At 42.3% G+C, this 20148-nt stretch overlaps 1 protein-coding gene across 1 annotated transcript in view; it reads right to left on the reverse strand.

Annotated features, from left to right (window-relative positions):
- Positions 1-4732: 4732 nt before the first annotated feature.
- Positions 4733-20148, reverse strand: part of LOC135547002 (contactin-associated protein-like 5) — a 58829-nt gene continuing 43413 nt past the window's right edge. The window contains exons 15-24 of the mRNA XM_064975563.1: positions 19756-19883; positions 19460-19630; positions 18365-18583; positions 16464-16703; positions 15399-15623; positions 15183-15316; positions 13646-13733; positions 10716-10916; positions 10390-10458; positions 4733-5084 (exon numbers count right to left, since the gene is read on the reverse strand). Of these exons, the coding sequence (XP_064831635.1) occupies positions 4843-5084; positions 10390-10458; positions 10716-10916; positions 13646-13733; positions 15183-15316; positions 15399-15623; positions 16464-16703; positions 18365-18583; positions 19460-19630; positions 19756-19883 (1717 nt within the window). The 3' untranslated portion in view covers positions 4733-4842. The remainder of the gene's footprint in view (positions 5085-10389; positions 10459-10715; positions 10917-13645; positions 13734-15182; positions 15317-15398; positions 15624-16463; positions 16704-18364; positions 18584-19459; positions 19631-19755; positions 19884-20148) is intronic.

The following is a 20148-nucleotide window of genomic DNA, read 5'->3' on the forward strand; positions in this document are numbered from 1 at the left end:
AATGCCTACTACAAGTTATTGCAGAGCGGGGCAGCAGGGTAGCCTAGTGGTTAGAGCGTTGGACTAGTAACCGGAAGGTTGCAAGTTCAAATCCCCGAGCTGACAAGGTACAAATCTGTTGTTCTGCCCCTGTTCCTAGGCCGTCATTGTTCAAAAACCACAACATTAAAGAAACCACAACATGAAAGAAACCTCAAAGTCAAAGAAACCACAACATTACAAAAACCACAATGTTTATTTCACTAGAAAGACAAAAGATGATTCAAGCACCTGTGCAGCGCTGAAGTTAATGTTTGACTATTATTGGTTTAATGTGTCTTGGTTAACGTAACATGTCTTCTGATTTCAGAACTCCCTTTTACTAAGGAAGCACAAAAAGTCTAATTAAAGCCTTTCTGCAATATCTGAAATAATTGGATAGCATATTATGTGATGAATACTGGGTAGCCCATCCAAACCTCACCGGAAAGCATTGCATTCTTTAAAAAAACAAACCCACACTGCTCGCATGTGAATGAGTATCTGTGTAGCTAGGAGCTAAAATGTAACTTGGTTCTGTTTGAGCCGTTCTGCACGCTGCAAGTCCTCTATTGGATATCAGGAAGATACAGACCCACGTGGATACTTGAAAGACCAAGAAGGTGAGAATAATTAAAGATAACTGACTAGGTTTCCCTTTTTATCTGCGAATTAATCGTTGGAGTAGAGAAACATATATACCTGGAACCAGATACAAAGAGGACCATACTGTACGCGTGTCATGTAAAATGACTACCCATCTCCCAGGACAAACTAACTAGCAATAGCTAGCGAGCTAAATGTCCATGAATGTTTCATGCCTGTTTCGACCTGCTCCCATATTAATATAGTTTGTTCACAGTTGGTTTTGATATTAAAACCTGCGTGTCATAATTCCATCTGGTGAGGATGGACAAAAATCAGGTGGAAGCAAGCGCGTGGCTGGTATAGTCAGCATTTGGAAACTGTGTTTCAGATATCTCCTTAAAGTAGTAGAGCTGCTCCTCTCCTCACAGAAGTCCTCCACCTGCAAATCCAAGGCCCAAATTGTGCTTCTGTTGCAGGTGTGGTTGTGAATCAACCTTTATTTGCATGCAATTAACATATACTGAACAAAAATATAAACGCAACATGCAACAATTTCAAATATTTTCCTGAGTTACAGTTCAAATAAGGAAATCAGTCAATTGAAATAAACTCATTAGGCCCTAATCTATGGACTTCACATGACTGGGAATACAGATATGCATCTGTTGGTCACAATTACCTTTAAAAACACTTCTAGCACTGAGATGCAGTGCCTTAGACAGCCGTGCCACTGAATTTGCCTAGTTAAATAAAGGTACATTTAAAAAAGAAAAAAAATTGCTTACACCTGTCCAAACCATAACTCCACCACAACCATGGGTCACTCTGTTCACAACGTTGATATCAACAAGCCACTCACCCACACAACGCCACAAGCCACTCACCCACACAACGCCATACACGTGGGACTGTGTTTCTGAGGCCGGTTGGGCGTACTGCCAAATTCTCTAAAAGGACGTTGGAGGCAGATTATGGTAGAGAAATTAACATTAAATTCTCTGATAACAGCTCTGGTGGACATTTTTGCAATCAGCATGTCAAATGAATACTCCCTGAAAATTTGAGACATCTGTGGCACAGTGTTGTGTGACAAAACTTCACATTTTAAAAGTAGCCTTTTATTTTCACCAGTACACGGTGCAACTGTGTAATGTTCAAGCTGTTTAATTATCTTCTTGATATGCCACACCTGGCAGGTGGATGGATGATATTGGCAAAGGAGCAATGCTTGCTATCAGGGATGTAAACATATTTGTGCACAAAATTTGAGAAATAAGCTTATTGTGCATCCCACGTTCATGAAATGTGGGACCAACACTGTACAGGTTGTGTTTATATTCAGCGTTACCATTTCTCCCGAAAGTGGAATAACTGCTCTGGTTCTCTGCATGAAACAGAGGCGTGCTTCCCCCGCACTGAAAGAGTGGCAGACGCTGCCGAACTAGTAGTCAGAAGTCAGATGAGTATTCTATGGTTTCAAACGGCACTCTATCCCCGCTCTTCGAAAGAGAAAGTGATGTATTTTTAAGGTTTGTGCATCAATAGAGTGGTGTTTGAACTAGGGATTATTTTACATCCACAGTGACATTTAAGATGACTCATTGTATTGTTCTATTTCCAACTGACTGTATCATACCTCTATTGAGTATGTAAATTTGCCTGGAGGATCATGAGAGTTTAGATGAGGACACAGGGCATTTTAAATCATGCATTGGACATTGATTTTTACAATCAACACATTTTAAATGTAAGTTACTATATTTCGGGAAGATCAGATTGACTTGCAAAGTCGAGAATTTTAATTGACATCACAGTCAACTGAACTATTACAAGGAATGGGAATAAGCCACGTTACAACATATAATTAATAAAGTCTTCAATTTATTAATAAATATACATCTATACAATATATCTGTACAACTGCAACTATACACAACATAAATAAGTTAAGGTAAATAAATTTCAAATATTGTTATAATCAGAAAAACCTGATTAGAGATCCTCTCTTCATACACACCTTTGTGACGTAAACTTTATCACAACCATACATTGATTAAAATGGCAGATGTGTTAAGGTAAATTCCAGTCACAGGCATTTCTCTAAAGGATAGGATCTGGTCCTATCGGGCTGTTATGTTTTTGTCTTTTTGTTGTTGTTGTGTGAAACATATACAGTGGGGCAAAAAAGTATTTAGTCAGCCACCAATTGTGCAAGTTCTCCCACTTAAAAAGATGAGAGGCCTGTAATTTTCATCATAGGTATACTTCAACTATGACAGACAAAATGAGAGAAAAAATTCAGAAAATCACATTGGAGGATTTTTAATGAATTTATTTGCAAATTATGGTGGAAAATAAGTATTTGGTCACCTACAATCAAGCAAGATTTCTGGCTCTCACAGACCTGTAACTTCTTCTTTTAGAGGCTGCTCTGTCCTCCACTCGTTACATATATTAATGGCACCTGTTTGAACTTGTTATCAGTATAAAAGACACCTGTCCACAACCTCAAACAGTCACACTCCAAACTCCACTATGGCCAAGCCCAAAGAGCTGTCAAAGGACACCAGAAACAAAATTGTAGACCTGCACCAGGCTGGGAAGACTGAATCTGCAATAGGTAAGCAACTTGGTATGAAGAAATCAACTGTGGGAGCAATTATTAGGAAATGGAAGACATACAAGACCACTGATAATCTCCCTCGATCTGGGGCTCCATGCAAGATCTCAGCCCGTGGGGTCAAAATGATCACAAGAACGGTAAGCAAAAATCCCAGAACCACACGGGGGGACCTAGTGAATGACCTGCAGAGAGCTGGGACCAAAGTAACAAAGCCCACCATCAGCAAGGGCATTGAAGATGAAACGTGGCTGGGTCTTTCAGCATGACAATGATCCCAAACACACCACCCGGGCAACGAAGGAGTGGCATCGTAAAAAGCATTTCCAGGTCCTGGAGTGGCCTAGCCAGTCTCCAGATCTCAACCCCATAGAAAATCATTGGAGGGAGTTGAAAGTCTGTGTTGCCCAGCAACAGCCCCAAAACATCACTGCTCTAGAGGAGATCTGCATGGAGGAATGGGCCAAAATACCAGCAACAGTGTGTGAAAACCTTGAAGATTTACAGAAAACGTTTGACCATTGTCATTGCCAACAAAGGGTATATAACAAAGTATTGAGATAATTTTTGTTATTGACCAAATACTTATTTTCCACCATAATTTGCAATGTGATTTTCTGGATTTTTTTTCTCATTTTGTATGTCATAGTTGAAGTGTACCTATGATGAAAATTACAGGCCTCTCATCTTTTTAAGTGGGAGAACTTGCACAATTGGTGGCTGACTAAATACTTTTTTGCCCCACTGTACATCAGTGACTTTACCTGGCGGAACAAACTCATCTTTCTACTTTACAGCAAAATGTTTCACCTTTAATTATTATCCATCTTTGAAACATTACTTAGATAAATTACAGCATTGTGTAATACATCAAATTACACCATCCATTTGTTATAGACTTGAACAGATGATGATTCCAGTACAGGTGGTTCATGTTCAGATCTATGATTCCCTAATAAAGGAAACACAAATGAACACTAATTAAAGATCTAAAGGGTTTAGAAAAGGGAGGTTAAAACAACACGAAGAGGCACTCTAACAGAAGGCAGTAAAGTCCTTCATTCTTTCATTCTCTCATTTCAATGTTCGGTCATTGCCACACGGCAGAGTTCACGGTTCACTTACATGCTTGACCTACATCTTTCAGATGTCATTTAGGACGTTCCACAGAACGATGTGGAAAATCTTGAAGAATATTGGGGGTCACAAGAAGAATGATGTCTTCAGGAGTTTGTGCGACACATTCAGACGGTGTGACAGGTGACATTCAATGTTCTCATGGTTTCTTTCCTTCTTTGTCTCGGTCCTTTCCTCTGCTGGTTGAGAGATTGTTCCGAAAACACACCTGCATATTCGCTCCATATTGTCTGACAGTTTTACCGACCACATGATACACCTACAGCCCTAAACACCTGCTAAACGTGTAGTCCACTACATACATGTTTTGTAATAATCGGACAGTGGGCAAATTCCCGAGCAGAATCCCTGAAGAAGGGTTCTGTGCTCGGACACTTGGCCATTTTCTTGTCCGGAATTCTGCAGTGACATCTCCACTTCCCAATCCACTTTCAGAGGAGAGGCCTTCCCTGATGACCAGGGGACTGGGACACAGGTGTTCAGATGTAGTACTCCCTGTTGTCATTGAGGGTGGAGCTATGACTGTCATGGAGGTGGAACTCTGTCCGGTAGGCTGGTTCTGCCTGGTAGGCTGCTTCTCTCCGGTAGGTTGTTTCCAGGTTAGTCCGGTGCTCCTTCTCCTTGATGCTGGCGTCTCTCCGGGCCTGCCGGTGCTGGTACAGGAAACAGGTCATCACCACCACTACACACAGAGTGATGAAGACTACTGCTGACACCACACCTGCGGGGGAGCAAGGGCAGCCATCTTTATTGGACTATATAATACGTTCTTTATTGGACTATATAATAAGTTCTTTATTGGACTATATAATAAGTTCTTTAGTGGACTATATAATAAGTTCTTTAGTGGACTATATAATAAGTTCTTTAGTGGATTATATAATAAGTTCCTTAGTGGACTATATAAGTTCTTTAGTGGATTATATAAGAAGTTCTTTAGTGGACTATATAATAAGTTATTTAGTGCACTAAATAATAAGTTCTTTAGTGGACTATATAATAAGTTCTTTAGTGGATTATAGTGGACTATATAATAAGTTCTTTAGTGGACTATATAATAAGTTCTTTAGTGGACTATATAATAAGTTCTTTAGTGGACTATATAATAAGTTCTTTAGTGGACTATATAATAAGTTCTTTAGTGGACTATATAATAAGTTCTTTAGTGGACTATATAATGAAGTTCTTTAGTGGACTTAGTGGACTATATAAGTTATTTAGTGCACTAAATAATAAGTTCTTTAGTGGACTATATAATAAGTTCTTTAGTGGACTATATAATAAGTTCTTTAGTGGACTACAGAGGAAGCTATTTAGTGGACTATATAATAAGTTCTTTAGTGGACTATATAATAAGCTCTTTAGTGGACTACAGAAGAAGTTCTTTCAGTTGTGAGGATTTGACAGATTTCTAAATTATTTATTAAGTATTTATTAATTTAGCTGTTTAGACTCAGAAAAAGTACATTTCATATTCATTTAACTGGCACTGAGATAATTGTGAGCTAAAACTTCAAATCCCTTGCCAAATATGATTCTTACACTTAAAGAATTTACGGTAACACTTAATTTGGCACCTAGTGTCAGAACACATTATGACACGGTCACAACCATGTCATAATATTTCATAAGAGCTGACATAATCTGTCATAACGCTGTCATGATATGGTCATGACACACATTTAGACGTGTTGGGACATATTGCATTATGTTATGGCTGCTTATGACACCTACATAAGAGTGTCAAAGCCCACAAATCCTACCACACAAGGCAAACCATTCCATTCTACTTATAAATAGTATGTTCTATAACATTTCTCAAAACGTGCCATTTTATTACCATTGTAATTGTACACACACTGATGTCAAACATGTGCCTAGCCCAGTGCTGTTTTGACGGGGATGAATATCGGAGCAGGACAAAACACCCTTTTTGGGACTTATGACTGACATGTGGTCATGTACGTGATAGGCCCATATGGCTTACAGTATATAATTACCTGTAATAATAAACAGAAGAGTTTTGCCTGGACACTATTTAAAAGGATGGATTAAAAGAAGGATTACAGAATGATCATGTATTTCTTGCTCAATTCTTAAAATGAAGCACATTAATCCGCTTTACAACGTGTTAAAACAAACATTTAAAACATTTTTTTTTACCTTGATAATAAAGCAATCTATGCATCATCGCATTTGCAGACTTATGTAAGATGGTCTACTATTCGTAATGTGATGAGTAGATTGCATAGCCATAATTTAGGCTAATAATATAAATCATTCACTGTTCACAAAAAAAGCATGGATGAGGCATGTAGCATAGAGTAGGCCTAGGCTATGTATCAGATTGTCACGCCCTGACCATAAAGAGCTTTTATTCTCTATGTTGGTTAGGTTGAGGTGTGACGAGGGTGGGTCATCTAGGTCATTATATTTCTATGTTGGCCTGGTATGGTTCCCAATCAGAGGCAGCTTTAGGCAGCCATTTCCCCTTTGTGGGATCTTGACATTCTATAGTTGCCTGTGAGCACTACAGCAGCTTCACATTTCGTTTTGTTATTTATTGTTTTGTTTTGCTGTAAGTTTCACCTAGTAATAAAAAGATGTGGAACCCAGATCACGCCGAGCTTTGGTCCAGTTAGTCTAACAATCGTGACGCAGATACGTTTCTTCTTTATTTGCATTTGAAAAATGTGGCCTTTCATAACCCCATTTCATGGAGTACCACAACATTTTATATGATTGGAGACATTAGCAGAATCGTTTTTAATATGACACATTACAGGGAAGCCTACTCTGCTGACACTGACAAGCAAATCAATAAAAAGAGCCCTATCCATATAATAGGCCTACGAGAAGGGGAGACACAAATATAATAGGACGTCCATCTAAACTGGAGGAGGAAATTATTGTCAAACAACAAACTTTTAAGTAGCACTGACCCAACAATGATAAGTAGTGAATATGCACAGTGCCACACTCAGCGGAGATATTGCCAATGCTCTCTGATGGTGCAAATAAGATTTTGATAACAGGAAGATTAGGTTTTCATTTTCCTCTCTTTACAGCAATAACCATTTGATTTCCAAACTAGGTTTCCCTGAGATTGTATTTTGAAATATTTCAATATGCCTGGCCTTGTCCTCTACTTTTCACAGACAGTAGCAACACAATAATCTCCCCAAATTGCGTGCATCGTCTTTCCTTCTGACTGTAGGCAATACGATTTAATAAAACAAAGAAGAAGCTAATGATCCTCTGTGGCCAAATCATGCTTTAGTAGACAATTTTTTAACAATTGTATTTATTTCTGTATAGACAGGAAAAGCTAATTTGGCTATATAATTTTGCCAATTTAACTGAATTTACATTAGCAAAAGTGTAGCTTCCCCTAGCATTATGGACACTATGCTTACATATTAAAGAGGTAACCACACGTAACATCCCTATTCGATTGCAGGCTACGGATTATGTTTTTTTGTGGGCCATTATAAATACAAATTAATCTTGATGGGTGGGAATATTATCAAGTGCATGTTGAATTGTTTATGTTGATGTTAATTAATTGTCAATTACCACAGTTATTTGCATGACCACCACAGCTCTAGGTGATCAGACATTTACGCACTGACGGAGCCTTTATCTGATGGTCTCCGCGGAGGAAGAAGCCAGCAGGGTCCGCCTCTCAACACCCTTTGCTCTCCCTTTCCCCAATGACCAAATAGGGACACCATCTTCCAGCTGTTAACAAAACTAGAGTTGTACTGTATTATTTCTGCTTCATGCACAAATTTGTGTTGTTTCTCCTATGATCAGAGAAAATTAAATATTCCTCAATTAAAAAAAAAATACCAAAGCTGCTAAAAATAATGCAAGCTCATCAATACACTTTCCAACTCATTCATTGCAGCTGCAGTGCTTGTTGTAGTGCAAGTGGAAGTAGTGTGAAGGTAGATTTTTATGATTTATAAAAGTGTTGACAGTGCTGAATAAAAACATAAACATGAACTCACTCATAAAAACAGCAGCTCTTTGTTGTAATTGTTGACAGTCTCTCTAAAAGTTTAGAAATCTCACAACACCAACTCTGCTGTAGCTTTCTTTTTACGCCTGCTACGTTACTGCAGACACAATAATCTGAGCCATCCAATTGGCCAGTGGTAGGCCTATAGTCCACTTGAATTGCTCCCCAACGGGAAGGCTGAGTTTGTGCTGAGATGGTTCAAAACGGGAACACGTTTTATACCCGGCACGACACAAATTAAAGAAATAGGAACGTAAAGGCTTATCTTTGGGTTTTCACAGAAATGTTTGGCAATCGACAAGGAATGCCTTGGAGCTCAACCAGTCAATCGTGATCGACCCGTTGGTGATCACTTAACTAGATGGTAGCTAACTGTTAGCTAGCTAGCTACATGAATAGTTGACAGCTAGCTTTAGCTATGTTATGAAAACATTGAGAACTGGATTGTAATGTATTTGATAATGTGTGAAAGTGTTTGCTATTGCCATAATATATTTGGTATAATGTTTTAGTTTTCAGCTTTCTTTAGTGGTGTCACTGCATTGTAGCATACTCTATTTTGATTTCTGTCTTTACTTATATTTTTCAGAGAAAGTATTGCATCTACTGCGTCCAGGAGTGGAGGTGAAGACCTTGAGGGAGGCTGCAGAAACAAACTTTCAAATGAAAAGAAACTTCTTCACAGTGAAAAAAAACAAATTTGAATAAAAAATACAATTTAGGAGTTAAATCCTTGATGTCATAATTAATTCTTTACAGTCATGTTTTTTTTTCATTGTATTTTGAAAAACTTGTAGAAAATATACTTTATGACACTATCATGAAGCACTATGACCATCATAATCATATAAGCCAGATGGACCTATCACGTACATGCCCTAATGTCAGTCACCAGTCACAAAGAGGGTGTCTTGTCCTGCTCCTGAAATCTGCTCCTGCATTCATCCCGGTCATCAGCAACAGAGCATTGGGGTATGTGCATGTCTGACATCAATGTGTGCGCAATTACAATGATAACTTAATATGGTCAATAACAGAAAAAGTTCTATAAGATAAACATACTGTTTTACAAGTAGACGATGGTGTAATGGATTGTTTTGCCTTGTGTGGTAGGTTTTGTGTGCTTTCACACTCTTATGTAGGTGTCATAACCAGCCATAACATAATGCAGTATATGTCACAACAGATCTAAACATGTGTCAATAACATATTACGACAGGTTATGACATATGACACTAGGTGTCAAATAGAGCGTTCCCAAATGTAATTAGGAATGGTATTCGGTCTTCATTTTCCCCTTTTTTTATCCATTACCTTCATTATCTACAAACATATCTGATTTAATGTCAATTCATAAGACCTTTTAAATCAAATCAAATTGTATGTCACATGCGCCGAATACAACAGGTGTAGTAGACCTTACCCACGAAAAGCTTACTTACAAGCCCATAACCAACAATGCAGTTCAAGAAAGAGTTAAGAAAATATTTACTAAATAAACTAAAGTAATAAAATAAATAAATAAAGTAACAAGATATATACATACCAATAACGAGGCAATATAAAGGGGGTACCGGTACTGAGTTAATGTGCAGGGGTACAGGTTAGTCAAGGTCATTTGTAAAGTGACTATGCATAGATAAGGAACAGAGAGTAGCAGCAGTGTAAAAATAAAGGGATATCAATGTAAATAGTCTGGGTGGCCATTTGATTAACTGCTGTACAGCAGTCTTATGGCTTGTGGGTAGAAGTTGTTAATGAGCCTTTTGGACCTAGACTTATTTTACAGTGCAAATAACAGCCCTTCTGGGTAATTACTTTGGAAGTCTCTCCAGTGCTGGAAATGTCTAAATTGTGGCATGTTATCCTGTCTTGACAGACACACATTATTCCAAGAAAACGTCTGAGGAGAGAGCAAGAGGCAGAGATAGCCGGGGCTCATTTCACAGGACACTGACTTTGGCAATTGAGCACTTTAACAACTCTGAATTGGAAATCTCACCTCCAATTACCGCATAGTTGCTTTGTGAAGCGTTCCTTAATGGCCCTCTGCCGACTGTCCCTGAATGATCTACCGGAAGAGGGAAGAGAGTGCGGTGACATCATGAGGAATGTATTACATCATTGATCTGTCATTTGTTTGAGGACAGGGGACCGACATAAAACAATGAGCAACGTTCCCTTGGGAACCGTCATTGTGACAATGGAAGAATCTGTAGACTGAAAACTCTATCCCGCCTTCGGTGTTGACAGTGTACAATACTAAAATGTTAGACGACATCGTCCACAGAAATACAGTGTATTCTGAATACATTCTACATTCCTCACCTGATTGAGAGTGAAATATTGTTGAGTCAGCCAGCGCACCACAGTTAGACTCCACCAAGTGACCCCGTACGCTGACCAATGAGTTGGCACGGTTCAGTAGCGCTGCCTTCAGTGGAGCCATGTGATTGAACTGGACTGAGGACAGGCAGCCAATGAAGCCCTTAGATCCTGCCTGCATCACTTCCTCATCCATAGTGTCAACTATGTAAACAACAAGGAAGGTACTTATTAAACTCACAGATTTACCTGATTATTCAGAATGGTAATAAAGCAATCCAACGTCCACCGACGACCACAACGACATCAGTATCTCACCTTGACTAATGCACATGTTGGATAGCATCCCTCAAAGCATTCTCTCTCTTTGTCAATGTGAGATAGCATGAACCACTGAACAGGCCCTCTTGAGACTGTATGTCAATTGTCCCTGCTTGTTGTGTTCAATGAGACAGTCTGTAAATACATATGAACTCTATACAAATCCAATTAGAGCTCCACTAAAATCAAATTCAAAGTTTATTTGTTCACATGCGCTGAATACAACAGATATTCCAACAGTGCAGTTTTCATAAAAATAAGTTAAGAAAATATTTACTAAATAAACAAGTAAAAAAAACAATAACAATAAAATAACAAGAACGAGGCCATGTACAGAGTCAATGTGCTGGGGGTACAGGTTAGTAATGAGGCTATGTACAGGGGGTACCGAGTCAATGTGCTGGGGGTACAGGTTAGTAATGAGGCTATGAACAGGGGGTACCGAGTCAATGTGCTGGGGGTACAGGTTAGTAATGAGGCTATGAACAGGGGTACCGAGTCAATGTGCTGGGGGTACAGGTTAGTAATGAGGCTATGTACAGGGGGTACCGAGTCAATGTGCTGGGGGTACAGGTTAGTAATGAGGCTATGAACAGGGGGTACCGAGTCAATGTGCTGGGGGTACAGGTTAGTAATGAGGCTATGTACAGGGGGTACCGAGTCAATGTGCTGGGGGTACAGGTTAGTAATGAGGCTATGTACAGGGGAGTCAATGTGCTGGGGGTACAGGTTAGTAATGAGGCTATGTACAGGGGGGTCAATGTGCTGGGGGTACAGGTTAGTAATGAGGCTATGTACAGGGGGTACCGAGTCAATGTGCTGGGGGTACAGGTTAGTAATGAGGCTATGTACAGGGGGGGGTACCGTGCTGGGGGTACAGGTTAGTAATGAGGCTATGTACAGGGGTACCGAGTCAATGTGCTGGGGGTACAGGTTAGTAATGATGAGGCTATGTACAGGGGGTACCGAGTCAATGTGCTGGGGGTACAGGTTAGTAATGAGGCTATGTACAGGGGGTACAGAGTCAATGTGCTGGGGGTACAGGTTAGTAATGAGGCTATGTACAGGGGGTACCGAGTCAATGTGCTGGGGGTACAGGTTAGTAATGAGGCTATGTACAGGGGGTACCGAGTCAATGTGCTGGGGGTACAGGTTAGTCGAGGACAATAAATTCATTTAAAGATCTCTCAGCATTTGCAGTAAATTAATCATAACAACTGCCAAATATGTAGATAGGATGCTGGCTGCTTAGAGCACTTGAATATCATTAAATCAGAGATACGAGCTCTGAAAGCAATTTGCTATTTTGATTTGTGTTAAGGACAAGAGTAGATGGGCATAAGATACAAGAGAGATCAGTGTGTGCTTGTAATCTGTCTAAAGAGATTAGATATTTAAATATAATGGAGCCAATCAGACCGCAAGGGTCAACATTCAACAGCTTCTTCCCCTTAAAGTAATATTGTATCTAATTGGTTTGAAATCTATAATTACCATACTTCCCATAGGGGGCAATTTACTGTACAGGAAGTAGTGTAATTGACCCCAAAAAAGTTTAACTATGATCATCGCCACCATGTTCATCATTGGTCTTTGTTTGTGGTGCTGCAGCATTCCCTTTGACTTAATAGATCCCTAGGAGACATAACCCAGCCAAGAATGTATTTCCTTTCATCCTGCAGGAAACACGTTGTAAGTAGTGGATGCTGTTGTGCTGTGCTGGAGTCATATGAATACAGTATGTGTGAAAGATAGAACAGGCATACTCTAGAGGGAATGGATATTTTGTCCTGTATACAATAACCCAGATGTAGCATCCATAATGTGGTTTAGATTTTGTGTGTTTAACTTTACTTTCATGACTTTTCATGAGTTTGATGAAAAATTCGAAATCATTTAAAATGATAGATGCTTAGGCCTGCCTATGTTTAGTATTTTTGATTCAGTCCTTCTAAATATCTAATACATCGTCAACGATCAATGTCTTAAAACAGTGTTCTTCTCAAAATAAGGTATAGACAGCATCTATTCATACGTACAGTATGTGCATCGTCATCCCTTAGGAGATCCCCAGTACCTTAATGATAAAATGAATACATTTGTTTTGAAATGCAAATGATGTTGTCAATTAGCATAGATTTACTCGTTCCCTAAACTATTGTGAATCTCTGTGTTAGACAAATTACGCTTGGGTTACTTAACAGTTCTATTTATCTCCTGACTAATGTGTGAAGTGATAAGCTTGAGTACAATACTCCCAAAATTTGTGATGCGTGCAATATGTGAAACAGATTATTAGACAGATACAATGTCCTGGTGGGGTGGCTGACAACCCTTCCGAATCAGCCTGTCAAATCTATATCAGATGCGAGAAGTGATTATTTGACCAAATCTAGTGCTTAGATTGTCTATATCAAGTTATATCACAGACACGACTCGTCTAGAGCTCTTCCAGCTTACAAGCTTTGCCTTAATTGCAAAGACTGATTCTTCTAAGCCCTGCACTGTGGTAGGCTGTTCATTTACAGTAAAAACCATGACTGTAGCCTCCAGTCATTTAATGATTTGAAACTACCTCAACAAACACGTCCTAATTTCTCTGGTGGGCTCACCTGTGACCTTCCCCAAGGTCAGTGATTTGATGGAGATGAACTCTGTATCTGATGACAGGCAGTACTTTAGGTTCATGTCCTTGTCAATCTAGTGGATAGGGAAAAGAGGACACGGAGGTGTGAAGAACACACACAACCCTCCTGCTCCTCAACCTCTTCACCCCTACTCCTCACCTTCTTCACCCCCTACTCCTCACCCTCCTGCTCCTCAACCTCTTCACCCCTACTTCTCACCCTCTTCACCCCCTACTCCTCACCCTCCTGCTCCTCAACCTCTTCACCCCCTACTCCTCACCCTCTTCACCCAAACTCCTCACCCTCTTCACCCCCTACTCCTCACCCTCCTGCTCCTCAACCTCTTCACCCCCTACTCCTCACCCTCTTCACCCCCTACTCCTCACCTTCTTCACCCCCTACTCCTCACCCTCCTGCTCCTCAACCTCTTCACCCCCTACTCCTCACCCTCTTCACCCCCTACTCCTCACCTTCTTCACCCCCTACTCCTCACCCTCCTGCTCCTCAACCTCTTCACCCCCTACTCCTCACCCTCCTCACCCTCCTGCTCCTCAACCTTTTCACCGCCCTGCTCCTCACCCTCTTCACCCCCTACTCCTCACCCTCCTCACCCCCCTGCTCCTCACCCTCTTCACCCCTACTCCCCTCACCCTCCTCACCCCCTGCTCCTCACCCTCCTCACCCTCCTGCTCCTCACCCTCTTCACCCCCTGCTCCTCACCCTCTTCACCCCCTGCTCCTCACCCTCTTCACCCCCTACTCCTCACCCTCTTCACCCCCTACTCCTCACCCTCTTCACCCCACCCCCTACTCCTCACCCTCTTCACCCTCTTCACCCCCTACTACTCACCCTCCTCACATCCTGCTCCTCACCCTCTTCACCCCCCACTCCTCACCCTCTTCACCTCCTACTCCTCACCCTCTTCACCCCCTACACCTCACCCTCCTGGTCCTCACCCTCTTCACCGCCCTACTCCTCACCCTCCTCACCCCCTACTCCTCACCCTCTTCACCCCCTACTCCGCACCCTCCTGCTCTTCACCCTCTTCACCGCCCTACTCCTCACCCTCCTCAATCTCTACTGTTCCTCACCCTCCTCAATCTCTACTGTTCCTCACCCTATTCTCTCTCTGCTGCTCCTCACCCTATTCTCTCTCCCCTGCTCCTCACTCTCTGTTCCTCACCCTATTCTCTCTCCCCTGTTCCTCACCCTCTGTTCCTCACCCTATTCTCTCTCCCCTGCTCCTCACTCTCTGTTCCTCACCCTGTTCTCTCTCCCCTGCTCCTCACCCTATCCTCTCTCCCCTGCTCCTCACTCTCTGCTCCTCACCCTATTCTCTCTCCCCTGCTCCTCACCCTCCTGCTCCTCACCCTATTCTCTCTCCCCTGCTCCCCACTCTCTGCTCCTCACCCTATTCTCTCTCCCCTGCTCCTCACCCTCTCCTGTTCCTACATTTCTATTTCATACATCAAATGTAGGAATCCCATTTGTTGTAAAAATCCCATATTTATCCTTTGCTCACCTGTAGGTAGACGTCTTTTCCCTCACGGTGGATTCTGATACGGTGGAGGCGTCCGTCTGCCAGGCTGGAGGGTCTGGGACTGAACACATCTGGCCTCCTGTCCACATGGAGATGGTACCAGATCTGGATACTCCCTGTAGACCACAACACAAGCTGGGTTAAACCGTGAATTCAAAGGGTTGAAGCCTACCTTGATAATCCTAGACGTGTCCCTACCGTTGCGTGCCAGGATGACTGCTATGTACTGCTGGCTGAAGGTGCTGACAGTGAGCAGCATGGCAGGGCTCTGTGTGGTCATGAAGATGAAAGCCATGTTCTCTCTGGCCCTGCTGTTCCCTCTGTAGACACTGGAGGCCTGGAAGCTCCTATTCTGCATCACAGAGAAAGGCTCCTGGAAGGTGTAGGTCACCGACGACTCTCTGTTAAACGACACAGACACCTCTGTAGGGACAGGGAGAGAGAGCATGGGTTAGGTAATGCATTTTATCATGGGTGACAGTCCAGCACAATATGGTCCTCTCTTACTTGTTGCTAGCCATCATGCTATAGTAACTACCCCAGAGGCAGCAACTTAAATAGCATCTGCCATTCTGCTAATATGTTTAGGGCCATCTAAAAGTAAAAAGAAAAAAGCTTTAAAAAATAACAATATTGTGTAAGTTCTGTGTTCCAGATGCTACGGTGGTGGGATTGGATCAACGTGAGACTATTGTATTTCAGACCAGTGGAATATTTCAGGCTTGTCTGCTCCATGATAATGGAGGCCTAGATTAGTGTGAATGTGAGAGCAGAGACAGACCAAAGACAGCGGAGGAGGAAGGATCTGTCATCTCATCTCATCCCTCTTTGATCTCTTCTTCAGATGGACTCCAATCTGCACTCTGCCACTGATCTCAACACCTCCACTTCAATACTTCAAGAGCAAGTGAACATTAGGACTGAGGATAAGATCTTGATAAGATCTTTGGCCTAAGATCTTTGCTGGCATCGAATATTTCACATGAAAACACTAAATATTCAAGGTTTTCATCACCTCTGAGCGATGTTAGATTTCTGTAAAAGGGCTGTTTTAATCAACTTCTCCTGACTGCAGCATGGCGAGGGAACTTTTCACCCAGCTGTTAGAAATGATACTATACAAACTGGAAGTGCATGTTTTGTATGTACACTTGAAGTTAAAGGTTAGAATCATAGATTCAGCATCAGAATGAATAGATGAAAGAACATCATAGTTCAATCAAACCCTTAACCTCTGTGATGGAGTTACTATGCGTTTCACACCTTCCTTGCAGGAGGGCCCCCCATAGGCAGACTGAGAGCAGTCACAGACGTAGCCGCTGTTCTTCTCAATGCACCTCCCGCTGTTGTGGCAGAGACTGCTGGAGCCACTGCAGTGGCCGGGGCAGCCAGCACTCACCCCCGGGGTCATCTTAGCCCGCTCCTCCAGGTTAAAGGTCACACCGTTTATAGTCAGAGTTCTGATGCAACCCAAGAAGCCCCTCTGCCTAGCTGCTGTTCCCCCTGGAAGAGGGACGACAGGTTATTACTAGTGCACATGTTTATTACAGTGTTATAACACAATTAGTCTATAACGCATCACATTCTACTGAGTACTAGCTGCTGTTCCCCCTGGAAGAGGGACGACAGGTTATAACTAGTTCATATGTTTATTACAGTGTTATAACACAATTAGTCTAACGCATCACATTCTACTGAGTACTAGCTGCTGTTCCCCCTGGAGGAACCACAGGTTATAACTAGTTCATATGTTTATTACAATGTTATAACCAGACCTGGGTTCAAATAATATTTCAGGTATTCAGGTATGGGACGGCAGGGTTGCCTAGTGGTTAGAGCGTTGGACTAGTAACTGAAAGGTTGCAAATTCCTATCCCCGAGCTGACAAGGTACAAATCTGTCGTTCTGCCCCTGAACAGGCTGTCGTTCTGCCCCTGTTCATCGGCCGTCATTGAAACAGCCTAGGAATAAGAGTTTGTTCTTAACTGACTTGTCCAGTTAAATAAAGGTAAAATAATTATTGACGCTGGGCCAATTGTGCGCCACCCAACTTCCAGGATGTGATGCATTCGAATCAGGGACTGCAGTGACAGCATTTGCACTGAGATGCAGTGTCTTAAACCGCTGCGCCACTCGGGAGCCAAACAATGGTGGAGATGCCCAAACAATGGTGGAGATGCCCAAACAATGGAGATGCCCAAACAATGGTGGAGATGCCCAAACAATGGTGGAGATGCCCAAACAATGGTGGAGATGCCCAAACAATGGAGGAGATGCCCAAACAATGGTGGAGATGCCCAAACAATGGAGATGCCCAAACAATGGTGGAGATGCCCAAACAATGGTGGAGATGCCCAAACAATGGTGGAGATGCCCAAACAATGGTGGAGATGCCCAAACAATGGAGATGCCCAAAGAATCGAGATGCCCAAACAATGGAGATGCCCAAACAATGGTGGAGATGCCCAAACAATGGAGATGCCCAAACAATGGTGGAGATGCCCAAACAATGGTGGAGATGCCCAAACAATGGAGATGCCCAAACAATGGTGGAGATGCCCAAACAATGGAGATGCCCAAACAATGGAGATGCCCAAACAATGGTGGAGATGCCCAAACAATGGAGGAGATGCCCAAACAATGGTGGAGATGCCCAAACAATGGAGGAGATGCCCAAACAATGGAGGAGATGCCCAAACAATGGTGGAGATGCCCAAACAATGGTGGAGATGCCGGGATTGAAACAGAAGTACTTGCTATGGGCTTTGTGTTTGAAAATACTGTATTAGTTACAACTCATTTATATGGTTTATATGGTAACACATTTAGATCTGCTCTATGTACATTTTAATCCACAGAGGGGCTGTTCATCCTAGCCCTACCAACACACAGCTGGCTGTTGAGACTGAAACTATGAGAACAGCCCTAACAACACACAGCTGGCTGTTGAGACTGAGACTATGAGAATAGCCTTACCAACACACAGCTGGCTGTTGAGACTGAGACTATGAGGCCAGTCCTACCCACAAACAGCTGGCTGTTGAGACTGAGATTATGAGGCCAGTCCTACCCACAAACAGCTGGCTGTTGAGACTGAGATTATGAGGCCAGTCCTACCCACAAACAGCTGGCTGTTGAGACTGAGATTATGAGGCCAGTCCTACCCACAAACAGCTGGCTGTTGAGACTGAGGCGGAGGTGTCCCTCAGATGGAGCTTCCAGGAAGCGCAGGGGCAGCTGGTCCACCTGCAGTGAGGCCTCCTTCACGCTGCGCTCCGCCCTCACATAGTGCCACTGCCTGTCATTCAGGGGCATGTGGGACTTAATGGCCAGGACCACCGGCCCGTTTCCCACATCAAAGGAGAACGTCACTGTGAACGGAGCTGGGGGAACAGAACGGGGACACAAGCTGACAGTGTCAGTAGTGAATCTGAGACTCCTCTTTTCTATGGGACACCATTTTGTTTTATGTCGATGAGATACAATGTGATGCATTGATCTTCAAAGGATTTATTTGTGACCAAATCTTGACACAATTTGTTATTTTCTTGTTGGGGGGAAGCGGGGGCTATAGATGCAATACACAAATTAATATAATTGAAAAGCTTGCATCCACCTGTATGTAAATAAAATACATAAAAAGAAGTTAGCCTCCACCCCCAACCTCATCCTACGTCTTCATCCATCCAACCTCCCACAGTACCTTACAGTCATATTATATATGCATACACACTGCACTTATTTCAGAGCTCCAAATGGAATATTACGAAAGACTTCAAGATAAGCTTTTACAGACTCATTTTGAACTCAAGACGGTGCTAGCCAGTACATTCACAATGTAGTTTGATCATTATTTTCTTCAACAGCCGCTGTTTACATGGCTGCCAAGGAAAATGTTATTAGAGGCTTGACAGCTTGATAACAGAGCACTGTGTGTGTCATTAGAATTAAATTATGCAGCGCAGGTCAGGAGTGACATCTTGCACATTTTTCAAACTGCATGTCAAATGTAGACTACTGTAGCTGGGAAGTGCTTTCATCAGAAAACAGAATATTTATGATTTCAAACCACTGGCCTCCTCCAAATGGATCCTGGTGTGTGCGTGTGCGTGTGTGTGTGTGTGTGTGTGTGTGTGTGTGTGTGTGTGTGTGTGTGTGTGTGTGTGTGTGTGTGTGTGTGTGTGTGTGTGTGTGTGTGTGTGTGTGTGTGTGTGCGTGCGTGCGTGCGTGCGTGCGTGAGAGTACGGCAACAAACTCACAGCTGAGCTCCACTCTGATGAAGTCCTTGAGGCCCACGTTCTCCAGGAAGACTCCTGAGGGAGCGCTGGTCTTGAAGTAGAAGGAGATGTCAGCGCTGAGCTCTGCCTGGAGGGTGGGGAAGTGCAGGTAGGATGACTCCTGGTAGAAGGACGCTGCATTCCACACAGACTCTAGAAAACAGGAAATACACGTACTTTCTAAGTTTGAACACAGTCAATAGTTACTCAGCATTTTGCCTGGAAAAACAAGGATGTTCAAAGGGACCAAATGTTACAAAATAAAACAGTTCACCTACTGTCGCCATAACAACGCAGCGGGCCGATTCTGTAGAGCGCCTCAGAGCCTGTTCTGTTGGTGTCTCCAATCACGATCTCACTCACTGGTAAGTGCTCTTTGTAAGAAAGTACTCCTGTGTCATTAGCCCTGCAATAGACAGAGAGAGAGAAGCCTCTTCATTTCACCACAGATAAACTAATCCAATCCTCAGTCAGCATTGAAACTTCAGAATAAACACTATAAAGATGGAGTGATCGATCAAGGTCTGGACTGTATCTCAGGAGATATGCAAATTATGTTCCCCAAATGCAAAATTACATGAGGGCACACAGGGTGAGAATAAAAGTTTAAAAATAATGTACACAACAGAATTCTAGTTTAAAACAAATGATGTAATAAAGAATATTATCAT

This window comes from Oncorhynchus masou, chromosome 10, assembly GCF_036934945.1.
Source record: "Oncorhynchus masou masou isolate Uvic2021 chromosome 10, UVic_Omas_1.1, whole genome shotgun sequence".
Lineage (NCBI taxonomy): Eukaryota > Metazoa > Chordata > Actinopteri > Salmoniformes > Salmonidae > Oncorhynchus > Oncorhynchus masou.